Source organism: Dromiciops gliroides, chromosome 2 (assembly GCF_019393635.1).
Source record: "Dromiciops gliroides isolate mDroGli1 chromosome 2, mDroGli1.pri, whole genome shotgun sequence".
Classification (NCBI taxonomy): Eukaryota; Metazoa; Chordata; class Mammalia; order Microbiotheria; family Microbiotheriidae; genus Dromiciops; species Dromiciops gliroides.
Genome location: NC_057862.1, coordinates 72,746,312 through 72,769,020, shown reverse-complemented (window position 1 = coordinate 72,769,020; position 22,709 = coordinate 72,746,312). Strand labels below are relative to the sequence as shown.

Genomic DNA, 22,709 nt, shown 5'->3' with positions numbered 1-22,709 from the left:
TGTGCCTAGCCCCCATGTGTCTGCCCCTGAAATATTCTTCCTCTCCATTCTGATAAGTTACAGACATCCTTAGGAAGACCAAGAAAGAAGAACACCAAATGTCTGGTGGAACCAAGATTTTTATCCACTCAGCTTGGATACACACCTGAACTATGACAGTAGCTTCCTTGCTAGCCTCCCTACCTCTGGGGTCCTCCAACCCATTCTGTGCACCACCACTAGGTCAAGCTTCCCAGATTTTTGTCATGTCATTCTCTTGCTCAAAAACCTTGTGACTGTACCTCAGTACCTGCAGTATAAACTCTTTAGACTGGTATTCAAGGACTTTTTCAATCTAAATGTTTTCATTATACTGCTTGTACCTAATATGGTGAGAACAGATGATTCATAATCCTTAATCCAGTCTTTAATCCATAATCATAATCCAGTCAAGCCACTACACTCCTAGGGGGAGAAGTCTTGAAGAGCCTTTTGGCCCTCCCTTCCTGGGACTTCAGAAGCCTAGCACACACATTTCTTAAACCTTACTTCCTCAATCAAATAATACAAATATAACTGGAAGGGACAACTCCTAGCAGCACAATCACTAAACACCAAAATTCTACTTTTATCTGGAGCTTGGGGACAATTAGTACTGCAAGTCTTCTCTGAGTCTCACTTTCTTTAGTTCTAAGGGAGCATGCCACAATAATCTACCTCCTGTTTTTTTTTGGGGGGGGGACAGGGCAATGAGGGTTAAGTGACTTGCCCAGGGTCACACAGCTAGTAAGTGTCAAGTGTCTGAGGCCTGATTTGAACTCAGGTCTTTTTGAATCCAGGGCAGGTGCTTTATCCACTGTACCACTTAGCTGCCCCCCACCTCCTGTTGTACTGGTTTCCCTATCCCAGACAGCCAGTTTTACCTTGTCTTCAGCTGACATTATCCTGAAACTACCCCTTCCTACTCACTCCTTGCTAGTCCCATTCTGACCCTAGTCTCCACTCTATTCTTTAAAATTCCCATTCTATTGTCCACAACCTTACCTATGCTATTGAGCTCTTTAGCCTTCATCCTTTCTACTTTCTGCTTTAATATAAGTGGGGTTCTGTCACAAAGCCACTACATTCCTGACAACCATTGCTCTTTGAAGTCCATTGCATAGAATTGATTTTGTTTATTTCTTTAAGGCAAACATTTATCAAATTCAATTATATTTGTGCATAATACAACAATTCCCACTTTTTTTAAACTAAAAGAGTGTATCATGCTATTTCCCAACAAATTCATAGTCAAAAATTATGAACAGGCAATTTTCAAGGAAGAAATTCAAGCTATTAACAGTCTTATGAAAATTATTCCAAATCACTGGTAATTAGAGGTATGCAAATTAAAACAACTCTACTGTTTCACCTCATACCCATCAAATTGACCAAGGTGACAAAAAGGGAAACTGACAGTTGTTTTTGAGGGTCTTCAGAAAAATAAGTGTGCTAATGCACCATTGCTGGACTGAGAATTGGTCCAGGTATTCTTGAAAACGATTTGGTACTAGGATCCCAGAATCACTGAACTGTGCAATTTGACTTAGCAATACTATTCCTAGGCATATACCCAAGAGAAAAAGATATTGTATTTACAAAAATATTTATGTCAGCTCTTTCTGTAATGATAAAGAACTAGAACCCCAGGTATGCCCATCAATTGGGAAATGGTCAAATATTGTGGTATAGACATATCATAGAATATTATTTTATCACAAGAAATGATGAAGAGGGTACTTGCAGAGAAATCTGGGAAGACAAATGAACTGATGAAGAGTGAAATGAGCAGAAGCTTTGCCTTATGCCACTTCCAGAATACTCTTTTTTCTACATAGGTTTGGTAATGACACATCTCTGCTCAAAAATTTTCAGTGACTCTCCCTTTGTACATGTTGAGTAAAGTTGGGAAAGGACAAAGAAAGGGAAGGCCAAGGATGGTGAAGACAAGCAAGAATTATTTTAAGTATTGCCCCATTCCACAGCGGGAAAACAGGTAATAAAGTTTAAATAATTAATCCAATATGAAACTAGGGGTAAGATCCAATGAAGTGTGTTGATTCTAGGTGTTCTTTTCATTATGATACATGGATACTTAGCAGGGTAAATCAAACAGCAAATCTATCAGTGTTTCTGGTGGGGAATTTCTTCCAGGCTACATTTCAGGGACAGAGAAGTTCTATCTTTAAATAATTTATAATTTATAAAAGCAGTCTGAGATGAAAAGGAACACTCTGCCTGGGCTATGTCAATTGCAAACAACTGTAGAATAATGGATCAAACTCAGACTTCCTAAGCAACTTTCCTCCCTTATGCGGTAGCAAAAGGCTTTCTGCCTGAAAAATATATTACTAAGGAGGTGGCATTATTCCTTGGAATTCCCATCTTCATGCAAATAAAAATAGCAACTATAGGGAGTGTAATAGGTTTTCTTCCTTGGCATTTCCAATTATATAATCTTTGTCTATGCCAGAGCTTCTTGACCTGGGTCCACAGACTCCCAAGGGCTCTGTGAATGGATTTCAGGGCTCTGTGAACTTGAATAGGAAAAAAAAATTACATCTTGATTTTTGGATCTTTAAAAGTTTATTTTTATTTTCTTTTCCTCCCAATTCTTCTTTCATTAAAAAGAAAACCAAACCCTTTATAACAAATATGCACCTTTATTTTCATTAGCCTCTAACTAAAATGAAGCATTTCCTTCAGTTGTGAATTTTCAAAAAGAAAAATTATTCTTCAGGGTCCAGAGGCTTCATTGGACTGCTAAAAGGGTCTAGAACACACACAAAAAGATTAAGAGCCACCGATTTGTGTGTATACATATGTATGTGTGCATATGTACGTATATATGTATCAATGTATACATGTGGGCATATAAATATAAATACATATACATATATGCACACACACGCGCACACACACACACACACACACACACACACACACACATATATATATATATATATATATATATAAAATGTTAAAGACATTCCAGACCATTAACTCGTTCTCTTGGCATAGAGATGTCCAAACAAAGATGTTGGACTCTTATCATAGTGTAGAATGTTGGACTAGGTGTCCTCTAAAGTCCCTTTTCACCTGTAAGACTGAATGTTTATTTAGTTCCTGGAGATATATTAAAATAGGCTGTATGGTTGGAAACTAAAAGGAAATGGAGTGATCGGGGTGGGAGTGAGGGTGGGGGTATGACAAGCCTGTTAATGTCTGCCCAACCCCTCATTACCACTAGGTACTAGGCAAATGTCAGGCTAGTCACACTTCCTCTCTCAGTGCTCAAGGGAGGCTTCTGGCTGGATCCTGGAAGGGTCTTCAGTGTGAATGCAAAACAGTCTTTCAGATAGGACCAGGGGCATAATAATGGGAAACAGGAGAAGGCTAACCGAACCTTAGCTTGCTGTGTATGCAAAACATTTAAATTTTACATTTTTTTTTAAAAAGGCTTTTGTTTTGAAAAAACAAAAAAGTGATGACGACCTGGTTTTGCATTACCCAGCCTCTAGGAATCTGGGAAGTCAACAACAGAGGGAAAACAAAAAAATCTGCTAATTGACCCACATTTTTAAAAGGGGGAAGATGAAAAATCGAATGCCAGAGAATGTATGTCAAAATGGTTTTTTGTTGTCTTTATTTTCCTTAGAGGATGAACTATGCTTTGATTGTGTATGGAGAAAAATACCTTATTTGATGCGATTCTGAGAGTCGTTCAAAAATCATTCTGCCATACATTTTCTATTATTTGTCAGATTTTTCTTGGTTCTTCTTCCTTTGCCAATACCCAGGTGACTGCTGTCTCCCCCTGTTCCTTATCTCCCTTGGCTCACAGAACACACATCTGTGTGCTGCCCAGATCCTGCACCACGACTTGGAGGTTTTAGCTCTCCTTTGAATTTCTGCCCTGGGGCCTCATGAGCTGATTGGTGAAGGCCTCCCTGTCCCACTATCTCAGGCAGGCTTGACTTCACTCTCTAACATTGACCATCTTGTAAATAAACCAGCCAGTCACTTTGTCATTATTGCATATGAATCTCACCCTCCAAACCCCTTCAGGTCTGGAACCATGTTCAAATCAGCTCTTATATCATTCCTGGAGGGGAGTTGTCAATGTGCTGTACCATGGCTTTACTCAGCATCTATGTCACCTTCTGACCCAAAGCACACCTCTGGTGACCACTCTCCTATGTGTGTGGTCCCCCGCCTTTTTGAACGTGAGGCCATTGAGGGCAGGGACTGTTGTAACTTTTATATTTGTATCCCCACAAAGCTTTATGTTTAACACTGTGCACATGATGCTTAATGAATGTTTTTTTTATTGACTCATTCAATCACCTGTGATTCATCTGCTGTAGCAAATATAGTCCATACCTTCCCCCCACAACACAGAGGCCCAGGAAAATTGAACACAAATAGAGTGGAGTGGAGAGGAAGAGTATGTTCTATAGTTATCCCTTCCACATCATGACTTTCACCAACGCAGTTTCTATATGTTGTGGGTTGGCCTAAGAAATTAAATGGGAATTTTGGGGGAGTTCTGTGGAAGCCACCGATGACATATGAAGGCCAGCAGATGACACAGAGCCTATGACCAAACACTTAACACTTAAATCTTACAATAAGGTATTGTAAACACCCCATAAAAGAAAAAGAAAAAAATTCAGACTTCTCTGGTACAAAGGGAAGGCCAAAAAATTTTACTTGGATTTTCCAGATCATGGGGGTGCCATGTCCCTAACCCCCATGATGTGGAAGGGATAATTGTATTTTTTTTTTTTTTGCAGGGCAATGAGGGTTAAGTGACTTGCCCAGGGTCACATAGCTAGTAAATGTCAAGTGTCTGAGGCTGGATTTGAACTCAGGTTCTCCTGACTCCAGGGCCAGTACTTTATCCACTGCGCCACCTAGCTGCATAATTGTATTTTTAAGGCCCACTTCCAGATTAATCTTACCCATGGCCCACTACAGAGCCCTGTACTTTATGTTGTTCAGTTGTGTAAGTCATGTCTGTGTGACCCCATTTTTTAATTTTTTGGCAACAAAACCTGAGTGGTTTGCCCATTTCCTTCTCCAGCTCATTTTACAGAAGAGGAAACTGAGGCAAACAGGCTTAAGAGACTTGCCCAGGGTCACACAGCTAATAAATGTCTGAGGCTGGATTTGAACTCATGAAGCTGAGTCTTCCTGATTCCAAACCCAGTGTTCTATCCAACTGCACCACCTGTCTGTACATAATATTCAGTTCAATAAACTTTTTAAAAATTTTACTTATCTCTCTGAGCCTCAGCTTCCTTATTTGTAAAACAAGAATGATACCTGTACTATCTATACAATTGGCTTATTGAGAAGCTCAAGTAAGATTTATAGAGTGCTATATATATGTACATATAGTATATACATATAACATATACATATATATAGTGCTTTGCAAGCCTTAAATCCTTATAAAGGGTGTCACAAAACTCGTAATGCAGTGACTATTAAGCTTAAAGTTGTACTCTGACCTTAGGGACACCTTGTGGAAATGCTAGCTATTATTATTAAGTGCCTACTTTTAACAAGTATACAAAGACAAAAATTAAGCAGTCCCTGCTCTTAAGGAACCTACAGCGTAATTGGTAGAGGACGGAAGAGGTATGAAACATTTGCACAAATAAGCATTGTGCGTATGTGTTTGTGTGTGTGCAAGCAAGCAATCCAGAAAGATTTATTGCATATATGCAATAAAATTTATGGATTGCTTGCTTGCTTATATCTCTTTTCAAAGCAAAATGCAGTGCTTGGTCCCAAAGTTTGTGTGTGTATTTTACTCAGGCCTTTCCTTCCTAGACTTCCCCCACCCCCACCTCTCCTCAACCTCTCTGAGGAGCACAAAGTTGTTTCTTTGGGAAGCCTTCCCTGACCATTCCATGCCTTGGTGGTCTTTTTCTTCCTCTGAATTCCCAAAATATTCCTAGTCCCTACCACTCATTTGGCCCTTAGCAAAGACTACCTAGTTTTCTTAGTTAATTGTCCATCCCTCTGTGCTTGGCCTCTTTAACTAGAACATAGGCTCCTTGAGGCAGGTACCTTGTCTTAGGCTTCAGATTTCAAGAGACTTTGGCATTTTGTTGAAAGGTATCCCCTAAATATGATTTTTGAAGGGGTACTGAGTGGCAGTCAGGAATTGACAGAAATCAAAGGAGACTTTATGATGCTATCAGATAGACCTCACACAGAGAAATTGCTCCTGTCCCTGTTGAGAAAAAACAACTGATGCTCTACCTGGGCATAATGAGTGGGTTGTGAGACCCTGCCTCGCTCTCATCATCGAAGAGACTGAGGCTTAAGCCTCGGGGCTCTAAGCTAACAAGGGAGATGGCAGACACAATAGGACAAGCTAGCGTATCAGTAGAGCTGTCTAGCAGAAAACCAGAAGTGCCACAACCATATGCCCAGTGAAGTAATGTCTAGCAGAGACTACATGGAAGCCATCTAAGTGGGAGCAGTGTGGTGATGACATCAGCAGAAGACATCAGCAAGGCTTCAGCACAAGGAATACCCAGGGCTATCTGTGTTCTCTATCCACATGTTCTGTCTGCAAATTTACAGCTTGAGATCTCTGGTGCCAGTGTTTACCTCTAGTATCCTGTTTTACCTGATACAGATCTTTCCCTTTTGTGAATTTCTGTGAAATTCCATTGTAGCCCCTCCTGCCTATGTAACTAAAACCTGTATCAGGGGGCTGAAACTGCTGCTCAGGGTTCACTGAATCTTATATACAGTGAGTCTGTTCTCTGAGCATAATAAACTGGGTTTTAAAAAAATCATATCTGCATCATTGAGGGTTATGATGGGCAAGAGTACCTATCAGTGGATTGTTGACAGTTTCTGTCATGGATTTTACTGAAGGTACATTTCCCGTAATTTTTTTAAGGAGACTGTTTTGCCCAGATCAAAAGAAACATCTTCTCCCTATACAATTATATTTGTCCCTTACCTCTCATTCCTTGACAAATCATTTAGCATTAAAAGAAGTACCATGTGCCAAGCAAGAAGGATGCAAAACCAAAAATGAAATAGTGCCTGAACTCAAGGAGCTTACATTCTTTTTTGTTTTGTTTTTTGGTTTTTGCAGGGCAATGAGGGTTAAGTGATTTGCCCAGGGTCACACAGCTAGTAAGTGTCAAGTGTCTGAGGCTGGATTTGAACTCAGGTACTCCTGAATCCAGGGCGGGTGCTTTACCACTGCGCCATCTACCTGCCCCCAGGAGCTTACATTCTAATGGGGAAGATAACATGCACACATGTCATTTCATTCAAGTTTCTTTTTCCACATTAGTTCCCAACCTTAGGCTCTACATCCCAAATTCCTTTCACTAAATTACTATCCAAGGTTGAATGTAAGCTCCCAGAAGCCAGGATAGGTTATTTTTGATTTGTTGTTTTGTTTGTTTTTGTTTTCTTTGTATTCCCGCAATTAGCCCAGTAACTAGATTATAGCTGGCCTTTCAATAAATTCTAGTTGAATTGAATTGAAGGCATTAGGTGTGCTCCAGTATTACAAAAGGATCTTGCTAAGGAAGTAACAGTGGCCAAGAGACGCTTCATATTCACATGCCTAGGAAAGCAATGTGTAGAGGATTAACAGCAGTGGAGGCTCAACCTAGGAATGAATGGAAAATTTCCCCTGTGCCTGTGAGATTCGCTCTTTCTCTGGCTCTCTCTCTCTCTCTCTCTCTCTCTCTCTCTCTCTCTCTCTCTCTCTGGCTCTCTCTCTCTCTGGCTCTCTCTCTCTCTCTCTCTCTCTCTCTCTCTCTCTCTCTCTCTGGCTCTCTCTCTCTCTCTCTCTCTCTCTCTGGCTCTCTCTCTCTCTCTCTCTCTCTCTGGCTCTCTCTCTCTCTCTCTCTGGCTCTCTCTCTCTCTCTCTCTCTCTCTCTCTCTCTGGCTCTCTGGCTCTCTCTCTCTCTCTCTCTCTCTCTCTCTCTCTCTCTCTGTCTCTCTGTCTCTCTCTCTCTCTCTCTCTCTCTCTCTCTCTGGCTCTCTGGCTCTCTCTCTCTCTCTCTTTCTCTCTCTCTGGCTCTCTCTCTCTCTGGCTCTCTGGCTCTCTCTCTCTCTCTCTCTCTCTCTCTCTCTCTCTCTCTCTCTCTCTCTCTCTCTGGCTCTCTCTCTCTCTCTCTCTCTCTCTCTGTCTGTCTCTCTGTCTCTCTCCCTCTCTCCTGTCCTTCCCTCCCCCTTTATCCTTCTCTCCTATTCTATCTTTATCTCTTCCCTCCCCTTCTCCTCTTCCTCTCTTCTGCTACCTGTAAATCACACCTCAGACAGGGGCAATTAGCACAGAGGTTTTTATTACAGCTCAGTGAGCTCTGAAATTGTAGCATATGGAAGACATTCTGTGGAAAAGACGGAATGGTTTTTATCCCTCCTATAAAATGCTTTGGTTTGGAGACAGTCTGTGATGGATGGTTTTGAGTATATCCTGATGGTGTTTTGTCTACAGCTTGGCAATTTTCCTGTATGGAAAAATGTGACCTGTTATTAGGGATTGCCAAGGTTCTGGGGCCAAGACTAGGGATAAGTAAGGTAGGTAATTGACTAGGGCTCAACACAAGGGGTGGGTTCAATGAGGGAAATCTTTATAAAAGCACATTCCTAATGCCAGAAAATTCTACTCTTTGTGGCACATAGGAATTTATTTTGTGATTAATCAAGTTCCATGTGTCAAATTCAAGTCAAATCTTAAAATCCCTGGTGAACTGTAAAACACAACGGGAGCAAATTTTAAAGCATGATGGAGGCATTGTAGGGGGAGGGTATTAGTGCTATTTTCAAACCATATCTAGAGCACATAAATGCCTTTCTCCAGCTCTGGCATCCCCATCTAGACATGAGCCTTCCCAAAGGAATGGTTCTTAGTGGGGGAGACTCTCACCTTCCTATTTCCAGTTCATTCTGGTCACAATAGCCCTGGATGACTGTCTCCTTATGTTTTACTCACAGAGGAAACAGTTCCCAAGTATCCCTTACAGCAGTAGTGTCAAACTCAGATAGAAATGCAGGCCACTAAATGGCAAATCACTCCAGTATCTCTGTCAAGAAAATCCCAAATGGGTCATCAAGAGTTGGACATGACTGAGAAACTATAACCACCACCAACAAATTCCTACATAAGGATCTCTGTGAGCTACACATTGACCTATTTGAAAAATGTATTATTTCTTTTTTACTGTGTTATATTTCTTTTGTTAAGTATTTCCCAATTACATTTTAATTTCATTTGGACCCCACTGCAGAAGGTTGCCAGAGGGCAATGTGTTTGACACCTCTGTCTTATGGTAACTAAAGCACAGAGAGGGATACTTTACCCTTTTCCCTTTCTCAGTGCACCATGTTAGGTGGCTGACTGTAGAAGGGTATGTGGTGGTGGGGAGGGAAATGACTTTGTGTAACATTTGGTCCAGAATTTAAAAGAAGGATTACCTTAACTGATCATTTACATCCTGGAAGTTCTGTCGAGCAAAGATGACAGCTGGACTGGAGTTGACTGGAAGAGCCAAACGGTTGTTGAGATACATGTCATCCAGCCAATACTCAAAGACCTGTAGGAAAAAAAGGGGTGGGGGGCACATACTGTAACTCAGCCAGGTGAAGAAGCACTGGAGTGAACTGACACACTCTTCTTGGCTTTGATGAATACAGATGGATTATCTTTCTTTGTCTGGGCTTAGGTCCTCAATCATTCAGCTGGTGATAAATTGGGGCAGTAGTCCTTGGTGTTTGTCAGTTCACAGTCTTAACACATCTCCTGAATTCAATTCATATTTGAATGCCAGACAAGGATACAAGAAACCTGTGTCCTCATCTTGCCCCAGCTGTGAGCTATCTGACCTAGGATGAATCATGGAACCTCTCAAAGTCTGTTTCTTCATTTTTAAATTGATGAGAATCATATCTGTCTCGATTAACTTACAGGGTGGTTATGAGGGCTGAATGAAATGTTGTTTGAGAAGGTAGTTTGATACAAAAGTGTGGTATCTTTAGCATCATTTTCATCATTCTCATATTAATCATGAGAAGAATTTTTGCTACTGTGTATAAGGCCTGCTGAAGCCAATGTTCAATTAAACAATCATTAGGTGCCTACAATGTGCCAGTTTTGGGGAAAGACAAAAACATACATTGCCTGCACTCAAGGAGCTTAACATTCTAATGGATGTTCTCATATGAATGGCATCCTTAAAGGTACCCACCCATCAGAGGCAAAGAAGAAAAGGATCCCAGTCTTTGGTCTCCCATTTTAAAGAGATTCCTCCTCCCCAAAACACACATGTCCAGACCTGAAGGGAATTAGGAAGTATCCTTACTATAACATTGTTTGACCTGTTTGATTATTGTCCCAGGGAAGGAGAAATCTATGGAGCTTGTGACAACTGAATGGTATAAACTTGATGTAGGAGGATAAGTTCCTGTAAGGAGAGTGTGACTCAAGCAATTTATCTTTTATATGGAAGCAGTTTGTTCAAACTTGACCCCCGTGGAGTACAAGCTTCTCTCCCAAGGCTCCAGTGAGCCAAGATGAGACACTCCACTTATGTGAGTGGATTTTATGGTTCATGAATACTGGTTGCAGTTTGAAAAAAAATAAAAACTTTGAACAAGCCTAGCACATAATAGGTACTTAATAAATGCTCATTGACTGACTGGGTATTTAAATTTAAGCCAAATTTAAACATAGCCTACAAGTGTAAAGTTCAAATTTCTTAGTCTGTCATTCAAAGCCCTTCAAAATCTGGGACCACCCTCTAACTTTTATTTATCTTTTACTATTCTCTAAGTACTCTAAGCTTCAGTTGAATTGTGCTGTGTTCTGTCCCTCATTCATAATCCATGCTTCACAAAATAGAATTTAGCTATCTACCTGTACCTGAATGAAATCCCTTCCCATCTCCCATAACAAAGGATCATGAAATTTAGACTAGAAGACCCCTTAGAAACCAACAAATCCAACTCCCCCCCCCTTTTTTTTTTGGCAGATTAGAAAACTGAGGCTGCAACAGGTTAAATAGTTTGTCCAGTGCTCTTCTCAACTCTTCTTGAGGACCTCTTGTGATGGGGACCCATTCTCCAACTCAGCTGAGTTAGAATTCAAAGGATGGAGAGCTACAGGGAAGGCCATTTACATCAAGATTCATCAAGCTTTCCTTGATCTCCTTATCCTCAATGACCTTTAACCCTCTGATCTCACACAGAATTTTGTTTTTTCACTTCTCTGATGCATTTATCAGATATAATTTTGTATTATATCTGTGCGTGTATTTTTTTCTCCTCTTAGGCTGTAAGTCCTGTGAGGACAGGCTAAACCTAGTAGCCTTCCCAGAATTTAGCAGAATGTTCTGGATACAGTAGGACCTGAAAAAAATATTGGTTGACTTGTTGAATATTCCCATTCAGATGCCTGGGTATGATTCTAGTTCCAACTATTTTATTATCTCACTGAATGCTCTGAAGCAAGTAACTAAACCTCTCTGCCCCATATATTTCTCATTGGGAAGTTAGCTTTCATGGGAAAATAATAACATCTCTCTGCCTATCTTACTGTGGCAAGCTTCTAAAGAGTAGGGCCTGTGTTTGCACCTCTCTGTTCTCCCAGAACCCAGCACAGTGGACCACTGACATGAGCCTCTCTCTACAAAAAGAGCAACCAATCTGGCATTCATAGTCTGAGAGTTAGTTGCCTGGGGCACTTCGAGTTTTTTGTTTTGTTTTCATTTTTGGGGGGCTGGGCAATGAGGGTTAAGTGACTTGCCCAGGGTCACACAGCTAGTAAGTGTCAAATGTCTGAGGCTGGATTTGAACTCAGGTACTCCTGAATCCAAGGCCAGTGCTTTATCCATTGTACCACCTAGATGCCCCCTGGCACTTCGAGTTTAAGTGACTTGCCCACAGCCAGTCTGGGTAAGAGAGAGGACTTAGACCCAGGTCTTCCTGACTCCAGGGCCAGTTGTCTAGACTTGTCTTGACAATTCTACAGCTGTCTACACTTGTGTACACTAGTTTTGTGCTAGTGTTAAACTGGTGTTTAATAATATTTGTCGTTAAGAAGTAAATGAAAGGGGGGCAGCTAGGTGGCACATTGGATAAAGTACTGTCCCTGGATCCAGGAGTACCTGAGTTCAAATCCGGCCTCAGACACTTGACACTTACTAGCTGTGTGACCCTGGGCAAGTCACTTAACCCTCATTGCCCTGCAAAAAGAAGAAGAAGAAGAAGAAGAAGTAAATGAAAGACTATGTATGGGAAAACATTAGGGAGGAGTAGTCCCCATATGTATAAGTAAGTTATATTATTTATTATATGGCTTTGGATGAGTAAAATCCAATGCCATCAAGCACTGTGGATGGAAGGTGGTTTTGAAAGGGATACACACTTAGAAAAGTAAGCCAAATTACGGTGCCAGTGGTGTTAGAAAAAAATAAACGTCTTATGCCCTCTTTCCACCACTTCTTCCACTTGTCCCAGCTGGGCCTCATGTTGTAGTTTGACTACTTACCCAGTTTGTTGTCTTCTCCCTTCTCTCCAGGAGTTTCTGCTGTAAGACTTCCCCTAGGCCCCCTGGGGCACCGAACCGCTCCACAGTCACCTTGGTCTTCCTGTACTGCTCCTCAGGCACCAGATGTTTCATGCACCTGAGGTACATGGCCAGGGTCTTTGGCAGTGGTGGCACAGGGAGTTTGGGCAGCACCTGAGCATGGGCAGAGAGCAGGGTGATCGATGGCACAGGCCAAGATGGTTTGTGCTAGGACTTGAGCCTCCGAGGCATGGGCTCAGAGAACATGGGATGTCACCTTTTGAGGATAAGATCCTACCCTCTCTCTCTACTTGTACCTCATGTTCTCTGCTCCCTTCCATTCCCTCTCCCTTACAAGGGCAGACAGCTCTCAGGGAAACTGTGGTATCTGCAAAGTTTGGCTCTAGTTTTCCTCAATGCTCTTCTTCAGTTCTCATTTTTTATCTCTTCCATGTCGTTATCACTTACCATCCATAGATACCAGGGGCTTGTTCTCTCATTCTTACAGAAGGTGAATAATGGCGGTGTTAGAAATCATGAACTTCTTGCCTTCTCTAAAAATAACACACTATTTACCTTCATTGGGATTTCCCCATAGCTCCACTACTTCCTCTTCTCAGTCCACCATCCCTGTTCTAGCTTCAACTCCCTTCACATTCTTGACACAATGGTTAGTTATTTCCAAACCATACTTTCTTCTACTCTTGAATATCCCCCCAAAAAATAAGAAACATTTTTATTTATGGTTTTGAGGTCCAAATTTTATCCCTCCTTCTTTCTTTTATCTCTGCTCTCCCCTCCCTGAGGCCATAGGCAATCTAATACATGCAATTATGTAAAACATTATCATATTAGTCATTTTGTACAAGAAAACTTGAATACAAGAAAAAAATGAAAGAAATTTAAAAATAGCATGCTTCAGTCTGTGTTCAATTAATATCAGTTCTTTCATTGGTGGATAGTATGTTAAATCAATCTTCCTTTGGGATTGTTTTGGATCATTGTATTCTGAGAATAGTTCAGTCATTCACAGTTCTGCATCCAACAATATTGTCTGGGCACATTTTGTTGGTTCTGCTCACTTCACTCTTCATCAGTTCATACAAGTCTTTCCAGGCCTTTCTCAAACCCATCCTTTCTACTCTTCCTGCCTTGCTAGCCTCCCACTCTGATTAGCTTTTACCATCCCAAAATTACTTTGCATTTCTTTCGGGTATGCTTATTTTGCACATATTTATTTGCATAAACCTTGTCTCTCCTCTGATAGAATGTAAGCTCTCTGAGAGCAGGAACTATTTCATCTTTGTCTTTGTATTCCCAGCACCTAGTACAATACCTGACACAAATTAGGTACTTAATGAATATTTGTTGATTGACTGATCCACCTTATCACACAAATCACAAAGCTGCACTGACTTAATTTGTCATAAAAAATATACTCTAACTCTAAATGAGCTTTCAATGATACATGACAAACTTTATTATCTATCATTAACTCTATGATATTCCCCATGGTAACAACTGCCAAAATTCTACACTATCCTCAATCCTCCACCTACATTCTTCTCCCCCTCTAGATGACATCAAAAGAACTGAAAATTATGGGGCAGCCAGGTGGCGCAGTGGATAAAGCACTGGTCTTGGATTCAGGAGGACCCAAGTTCAAATCCAGTCTCAGACACTTGACACTAGCTGTGTGACCTTGGGCAAGTCACTTAACCCTCATTGCCCCACAAACATTAACCCCAAACTGAAAATTAGAAAATTGAGCTGATCTGACATGAGCTACCTTATGCCTTCTCCCAGACTCAAAAGCTATATATCCTTAAGTTCTCTCTTCCCTTTCAGTCTCAAGAGAATGAAATGGTTCTTCTTGACAAAAGTAACCTTTCTACCCAGGACTTTGATCCTCTTATGTCTCCTTTAATACCTCACTCCATACACGGCCTCCTTTCCCACTCATCTTAAAGCTCTCTTATTCTTTTTCCTGCTTCCTTTCTGCCTACAAACATACTCAGGTGTCCCTCATCCTGAAAAAGAGCACCTTCCTTTAATTCTACTACAAAATCAAGTTTTCTCCTTCTCCCTCTCCCTCTCCTTTTCCCTGCAATCTTCATGACTAAATTTCTGGAAAGAGTAGTATATCCTTATTTCCTCTCTTTTCTTACTTGCTCTTTAATTCCCTGAATGTTGGCTTCTGCCCAAGCTAAATCTGCTTTTCTCCCTCATTCCTTCTTGCTTGGACTATTGAAATAGCCTCATAACTGGTCTTCCTGACTCTAATCTCTCCTTCCTCTAATCTCTCCTTCACAGGGTAAGGTCCCTATTCAAAAATCTCCAATGGGGGGCAGCTATGTGGTGGAGTTGATAAAGCATTGACCCTGGATTCAGAAGGACCTGAGTTCAAATCCAGCCTCAGATACTTGAAACTTACTAGCTGTGTGACTTTGGGCAAGTCACTTAACCCTCATTGCCCCATTAAAAAAAAAAAAAAACCAAAAACCAAAAAACTTCCAATGGTACACCATTGCCTCACATAGAAAATACAGCCTCAAAAAAAGAAAGAAAATACAGCCTCAGTTGAGCATTCAAGACCCTCTACAATTTAACTCTAATCAAAAATTATTTTAATTTCATTTTACTCTCTCTTTATACCCTACACATTCTAGACACACTTGACTGTTCACTGCTGCTCAGTGTGGCTTATTTCACTTCTGGGAACTTTCAAATGCTCTAGCTCATGTCTTGAAGGGACTTTTCTCTCTACTTCCCATGGGAATCCTTCTCTTCTTTCAAGGGCTAGACCACCAAGACTACCTTTTCCATGATCCTCCCAGCTAGCCTTGATTAAACAAAAAACAAAACAAAAAAGAATTGGAAACTGAGGGGATGCTCATGAATTGGGGAATGGCTGACAAAATTGTGGTAAATGAGTTTAATGGAATACTGTTGTGCTATAAGAAATGATGACCAGGCAGATTTCAGAAAAACCTGAACTTACACGATCTGATGTAAAGTGAAGTGAGTAGGAAGAGAACATTGTACACAGTAACAGCAATAGTGTACCATGATCAACTGTAAATGACTTAGCTCTTCTCAGAAATACTTGGATCCAAGACAATTCTGAAGAACTCACAGTGAAAAACACTATCCACATCCAGAGAAGGAACTGATGAAGTCTGAATTGAGATAGAAGCATATTATTTTTCATCTTATTTATGTGTGTGTTTTCTTTTGGTCTGTGTCTTCTTTCATGATACGACTAATATGGAAATATGTTTTACATGACTGCACATATATACCCTATATCAAATAGTTTACTGTGGGGTTTTTTTTGGGGGGGGAGAAAATTTGGAACTCAATTTTTAAAAAATAAAAATTTTTATTTGAAGTTTTGAGCTCCAAATTCTATACCTGCTTCCTTCCCTCCCCTCTCCCTTCCCTGAGGGAGTAAACAATCAGATATAGGTTATTCATATACAATTATGTGAAACATTTCCTATTAGTCATTTTGTATAAGAAGACTCAAATAAAAAAATGAAAGAAAGTGAAAACAGCATGCTTCAGTCTGTGTTCAATCAATGTCTTTCTCTGGAGTATAGTATGCTTCATCATTAGTCCTTTACGATTGTCTTGGATCATTTTGTTGCTGAGAATAGCTAAGTCATTCAGTTGATCATTGTATAGTATTGCTCTTATTGTGTACAACATTCTCCTGTTTCTGTTCACTTTGCTATATATTATTTCATGTAAGTCTTTCCAGGTTTTTTCTGAAATCATCCTACTTGTCATTTCTTATAGTACAGTAATATTACATTACAATCATATATCACAGCTTGTTTAGTCATTCCCAACTCATGGGTATCCTTTTGATTTCTAATTTCTAGTCACCACAAAAAGAGCTGCTATAAATATTTTTGTATGAACAGGTCTTTCCCCCTTTTTGTGGATATCTTTGGGATATAAACCTAGCAATGGTATTGCTGGATCAAAGGGTATGCACCGTTTTATAGCTGTATGGGCATAGGAACTCCAAAAAAAATTTTAAATGAATGTTAAAATTGTCTTTACATGTAATTAGGAAAAACAAAATACTACAAAATGCAATTTTTAACAAAGAAAGAAATTAAGGGGATATCCATCAATTGGGAAATAGTTGAACATGTTTTGGTATGTGATTTTAATGAAATTCTGTTGTGCCATTAGAAATGATGAGCAGGATGATTTCAGAAAATCCTGTAAAGACTTACATGAACTGATGCAAAGTGAAGTGAAGAGGACATACACAGTATGTCATACACAGTAACAGCAATTCTGTACAGGGATCAACTGTGAATGACTTAACTATTCTCAGTAATACTATGATCCAAGACAATTCTAAAGGACTTAGGATGAAAAATACTGTCTTCAGAGAAGGAACTGGTGGAGTCTGAATGCAGATTGAAGCACATTATTTTTCACTTTATTTTTTCATGTTTTTTCCCCTTTGGTCTGTGTTTTCTTTCACAACATGATTAATATGGAAATATGTTTTGCATGATTGCACATGTATAACCCATATCAAATTGCTTACTGTGTCACGGTGAGGGAGTGAGGAAGAGAGAGAATTTAGAACTCAGACTTTTAAAAAAATTAATGTTATGGGATTCAATGAAAAATACAAAAGAAGGTGGTCTAGCAATACCAGATCTCAAACTGTATTATAAAGTGGTAATTATCAAGACAATATGCTCCTAGCTAAGAAATAGATAGACAAGTGGAATAGAATAGATAGAAATTTTACTATAGTAAATGACTAGAGCAATCTAGTATATGATAAACCCAAAGATCCAATCTTTTGGAACAAAAACTCATTATTTGACAAAAACTGCTGGGAAAATTAGAAAACAGTATGGCAGAAACTAGGTATAGACCAACATCTCACACTGTATACTAAAATCAAGTCAAAATGGGTATATGATTTACACATAAAGGATGATGCCATAAGCAAATTAAGAAAGTATGGAATTGTTTATCTGTCAGAATTATTGGCAGAGGAAGAATTTAGGACCAAAGAAGATATAGAATGTAAAATAAAGTGTAAAATAGATAATTTTGATTATGTAAAATTTAAAAGCTTTTGCACAAGCAGAACTAATATAACCAAGATTACAAGGGAAGTAGAAAACTGGGAAAGAATTTTTGAAACAAATATCTCTGATAAAGGCCTCATTTCTCAAAAATATAAAGAACTGAGTCAAATTTATAAAAATACAAGTCATTCCCCAACCGATAAATGGTCAAAGTATATGCACAGGCAGCTTTCAGACAAAGAAATCAAAGCTATCTATAATCACATGAAAATGAGATCATTATTGATCAAAGAAATGCAAATTAAAACAACTCTCAGGTATCACCTCATACCTATCAGAGTGGCAAATATAACAAAAACAGAAAATACTGGATGTTGGAGGGGATATGGGACACTAATCCACCGTTGGTGGAGTTGTGAAAAGATCCAACCATTCTGGAGATCAATTTGGAACTATGCTCAAAGGGCTGTAGAACTGTGCATACCCTTTGATCCAGCAATATCACTGCTAAGTTTATATACCAAAGACATCCACCAAAAGAGAAAAAAGACCTATTTGTACAAAAATATTTATAACAGCCCTTTTTGTGGTGGCTAAGAATTGGAAACCAAAGGAATGCCTTTCAATTGGAGAATGGTTAAACAAACTGTGGTATATGATGGTTATGGAATATTATTATGCTATAAGAAATGGCAAGCAGGATGACTTCAGAAAGGCCTGGAGAGACACGTATGAACTGATATATAGTGAAGTGAGCAGAACCAAGAGGACACTGTGCACATAGACAGTAATATCGTTTGATGAAGAACTGGGAATGACTTGATTATTCTCAACAATGCAATGATCCAAGACAATCCCAAAGGACTATTGATGAAACATGCTATCCACATCCAGGGGAAGAACTGATATTGATGTAACAGACTTAAGCATGGAATTTTTCACTTTCTTTCATTTTTCTTTTAATCAAATTTTCTTGTACAAAAAAATAATGTTAAAAATTATTTTTACATGTAATGGTGAAGAATAAAATATTTTTTTAAAAGAAAAATTCCAAGATTTGGCAACTGATGAGATCTATAGGATGATACTGAGGTTGTGAGCCTGTCAGTATACGTATGTCCTTGACAACAAAAGGAGAATTGACAAGAGGGGTGAGTTTTGGGGGAAAATCATGAGTTCTGTTTTGAGCATAGGGCATTCGATTTGAATGTTCAGTAGGCAGTTGATTTGGGGCTAGAGTTCAGGAAGGAATAGGGCTGGATAGATACAGATACAGACATATGGATATGGATATGGAGATAGATACAGATCCCTAGTAGTCATCTGCCTATAAACAATAGCCAAATCCATGGGATAAGGAAATTAAGTGTAAGAATATAAAGAATAGAAGAGGACTCAAGGCAGAGCCTTTGGTTACACCTACAGTTAGAGAATATGACAAAGAGGATGATCCCAGCAAAACAGACTGAAAAACAACATTCATACATGTAAGGATCAGAACCAAGGAACTGAGGAATAATAACAACCCAGAGAAAGAGAAATATCCAGGAGGAAGGGGAGGCCAACAGTGCCCATCTCCCAGGGAGGTCAAAAAGGATGAGTTTTGAGTAAATGAGTTGTCAGGACTAGTTGGCCAGCAGGTAGTAAGAGTCAAAGGTGGGTTATGAACTCAGGTCCTTTGATTCCAGAGTGAGTGTTCTTCCCTCTATTACTCTGCCTCCCATTCAGAAACTATTGAGCCTCTTTCCTATTTTTTCTTTTTTCTTATTCTGCATATGTCTTAATTGTTTTCTCTTTTACCTCCTCTCCTTTAGTTTCTCTCCTTCCAACTTCTATCTGCCTTTCTCCTTCCTCCTTTTCCTACAGATTCTTTTTCCATTCCCTTCTCTCCTTCTGTACCATTCTCCCTTGTCTATTCCTTAACTGGATATAACATTAAAGTGAAAATTTTATAGCATCTGTGGGGTTTTTTTTTTTTGGGGGGGGGATGAGGGTTAAGTGACTTGCCCAGGGTCACACAGCTAGTAATTGTCAAGTGTCTGAAGCTGGATTTGAACTCAGGTCCTCCTGAATCTGGGGCCAGTACTTTATCCACTGTACCACCTAGCTGCCCCTAAATTGAAAGATTTTTTAAATCCTTGAAAATATTTTTATTTTGTTAAAAATTTTAAATTATGTGAATTATTAAATTATGAAGATTGCATATATTACTCAAAAACCCCACCTTCAACTAAGCTGCTTTTTATTTGTATGTGTCCCTCAACAGATTTTTCCTCCCATTAGGATTATTGGCTCTTATAAAAACAAAGGTTCCTCACCATTGCCATGGAGCCAAATGAATTGTTTTTACAAAAACACATTGTGTTCTGTAGCAAAAGGAAGTTGTGATCTCACTGGTATGGGGGAGGTAGATTTCCAGGTGGTGACTGAGCATTTACTCTAATTATATGTCCTTCAGTCAGTCAGTGGAAGAACTAACTGAAATAACATCTTTGATCTACTTCTAAAATCTGGAAACTGGAGACCAAAATTTACAGTTATGCCCCATCATAATGCAACAGAAGTTGCAATTTTTGGTCTTGTATCAACAAGGTACCATGATATCCCCATTTACATGTCAGCCCCACTTGCCTATTCCTGTCTCCACCATCCAATACCAGGCCAACCTTAATTTTACCCATCTCTGTTTTGATCCCCTACTCCCCAGTTAAATGGCAATAAATATCCTTGAGAGCAAGGGAGAAGAAGCAAGGAGTTCTTGGAGGATAATGGATTGAACACAGAAGGTAACTTTGGGCGGCACCCTACCAAATAGACTTCAAACTTGAATTTTCATTCAACCTTTCTACTCAATGGGAAACTCACATGAGACCTTTAAGTGAAGCAGGAAGAAAGAAACAAAGATCAGGTGCATCCTCCTGGCCTGCTTATTCTCCTGGGTATGTCGAAGAGGAATGTTGTGTTGCTGTTTAGATCAAAAGTATGGTATGGTGAAAAGAGTAAAATTTCGACTCAGAGGACCTAGGCTTCAATTCTGGTTTTGTCACTTACTATGTGACCTGGGGCACTTTACTTCATCTCTTTGGGCCCCCGTTTCTTCACCTGTAAAATGGTGTGTTGGTGGTGGACAGAGTGATCCCCAAAGTTCCTTCCAGTTGTAAATGCTCGGATCTTAAAGGTATAAGCTACCAGTGAATATATGCTACCATGGGGCATAAAAAGCCTCTACCCCCTGCCCCAGGGTAGCAGAGGCAGCCTGCATAGGCGGAGAAAAAGAGGAACCTAGAGATGTGAATTTTTTCTGGTCTGGGAGAAGATCCCCTTTCACTTAGGAGGAAAGAACTTGCAAAGGGCCTTTGTGCAAGTAAACAAATTAGGACAGGCCCAAGGTTCATTAGCTCAAAGAAAGTGATCATTGAGCATAGAATCATAGAATTTGATAGTCGGAATGAGTTGTTCTGCTTGGTTTTAGAGGGGAGTCCTAGTATCTGTATTTAGAAATATAGGGAAAGAAATTTGAGGTGCATATAAAGAGAAACTTCTTAACAAATAGAGCCATCCCCCCAAAAAGGATTTAAAAGTAAAGGGCACTTTAGATGTCATCCATGACCATAGAATTGGAGCCGGAAGAAATCTGAGGCCGTCTAGTCAAACCTCATTTTACAAGAGAGGAAACTGAGGCCCAGAAAGATTAAATAACTTGCTCTTCATCTTCCAGATAGTAAGTAGCAGCAATGATGTCTAAATGCATCTCTTCTTTTTTTCTTTATCTATCTATCTATCTATTAATTAATTAATTAGTTTGTTTGGTTTTTTTTAATTTATTTTTTCAGGGCAATGAGGGTTAAGCAACTTGCCCAGGGTCACACAGCATCAAGTGTCTGAGGTTGGATTTGAACTCAGATCCTCCTGAATCCACTGTGCCACCTAGATGTCCCTAAATGCATCTCTTCTGATCCTAGCTTTAGGGCTCTATTCTGTGGAGTAGACTGCTCCATAAGGTAGTGAGCTCCCTATAGTCACAGCTCTATTCTCATCCTGTAGAATGTTTATTCTTTTTTCTGACATACCATCCCCAATTTGAAGGAGTCTAGCAAAGTCTGGATAACAACTGCTTGGGTGACCAAACATTAGGGTATGCTGGTATCTTCTGGGAATCTTGGCTATACTGGGTATCCAATTGAAAGGAGGAAGGCCAAAGCCCTAGAGTATGGTGGCAGTGTCTGTGTACCTATTGGTTTGTGTAGAAACATGTTCCTGGAAGAAATCTCAGCATTTGAAACCTGGCAGGTATATTTGCAATGGGGGTGTGGATAGACCTGTAGAAACAGGTATCTTGATGCCTCTCTTTGTCATCAAGGAGAAGAAAGGTCAATAACAGCTCATTAGAGCAGCATGAACTCATCCTTCTGAAGGTACACTATTTTGACATTCTGGACTAGGGACTTAGAAGCAAGGGAATCAGAGTCATAAACTGTTAGAGCTGGAAGGGAACTTAGATAATATCTAGTTCAGCATCCTCTTTAACAGATGAAGAAACTGAGTCTGAGGCTCAGAGAAATGAAGTGACTTGTTCAAGATCAAGGTCAAAGCAGACAGGAAATATAGTCTCCTGGTATTCTCTGGAAGTTTAAAAAATGTTTTTGAAGGTGGTATGCCAGAGTGTGTGGGGGGGAATGTGGGGTAGAAGTGATATGTAGGAAGCCATGTTTTTGGAAGATTTATCTTGTGAATGGTAAACACTTCTTGTTTATGGACTTAAAATACAGAATGAGACATATTTCTGAACACGGAAAATTTAGGGTTTTTTTTTGTTGGATTACACTTGTTTGCTATGAGGATTTTATTTTTATTATTTTAAAAATTATTTAATGGGGCCCAAAAGAGGGAGAGATAAATACATTTAATTTCCTCCTCCTCCCACTTAATAATATTTTATTTTTCCCAATTACATGGAAAGATAGTTTTCAACATTCATTTCTTTTCTTTTCTTTTTGCAAGACAATGAGGGTTAAGTGACTTGCCCAGGGTCACACAGCAACTGTCAAGTGTCTGAAGCC

At 39.6% G+C, this 22,709-nt stretch overlaps 1 protein-coding gene across 1 annotated transcript in view; it reads right to left on the bottom strand.

Annotated features, from left to right (window-relative positions):
- The window catches only part of CHAT (choline O-acetyltransferase), a 98,635-nt gene that overhangs the window by 66,251 nt on the left and 9,675 nt on the right, over window positions 1-22,709 (bottom strand). The window contains exons 3-4 of the mRNA XM_043985461.1: window positions 12,560-12,751; window positions 9,490-9,608 (exon numbers count right to left, since the gene is read on the bottom strand). Of these exons, the coding sequence (XP_043841396.1) occupies window positions 9,490-9,608; window positions 12,560-12,751 (311 nt within the window). The remainder of the gene's footprint in view (window positions 1-9,489; window positions 9,609-12,559; window positions 12,752-22,709) is intronic.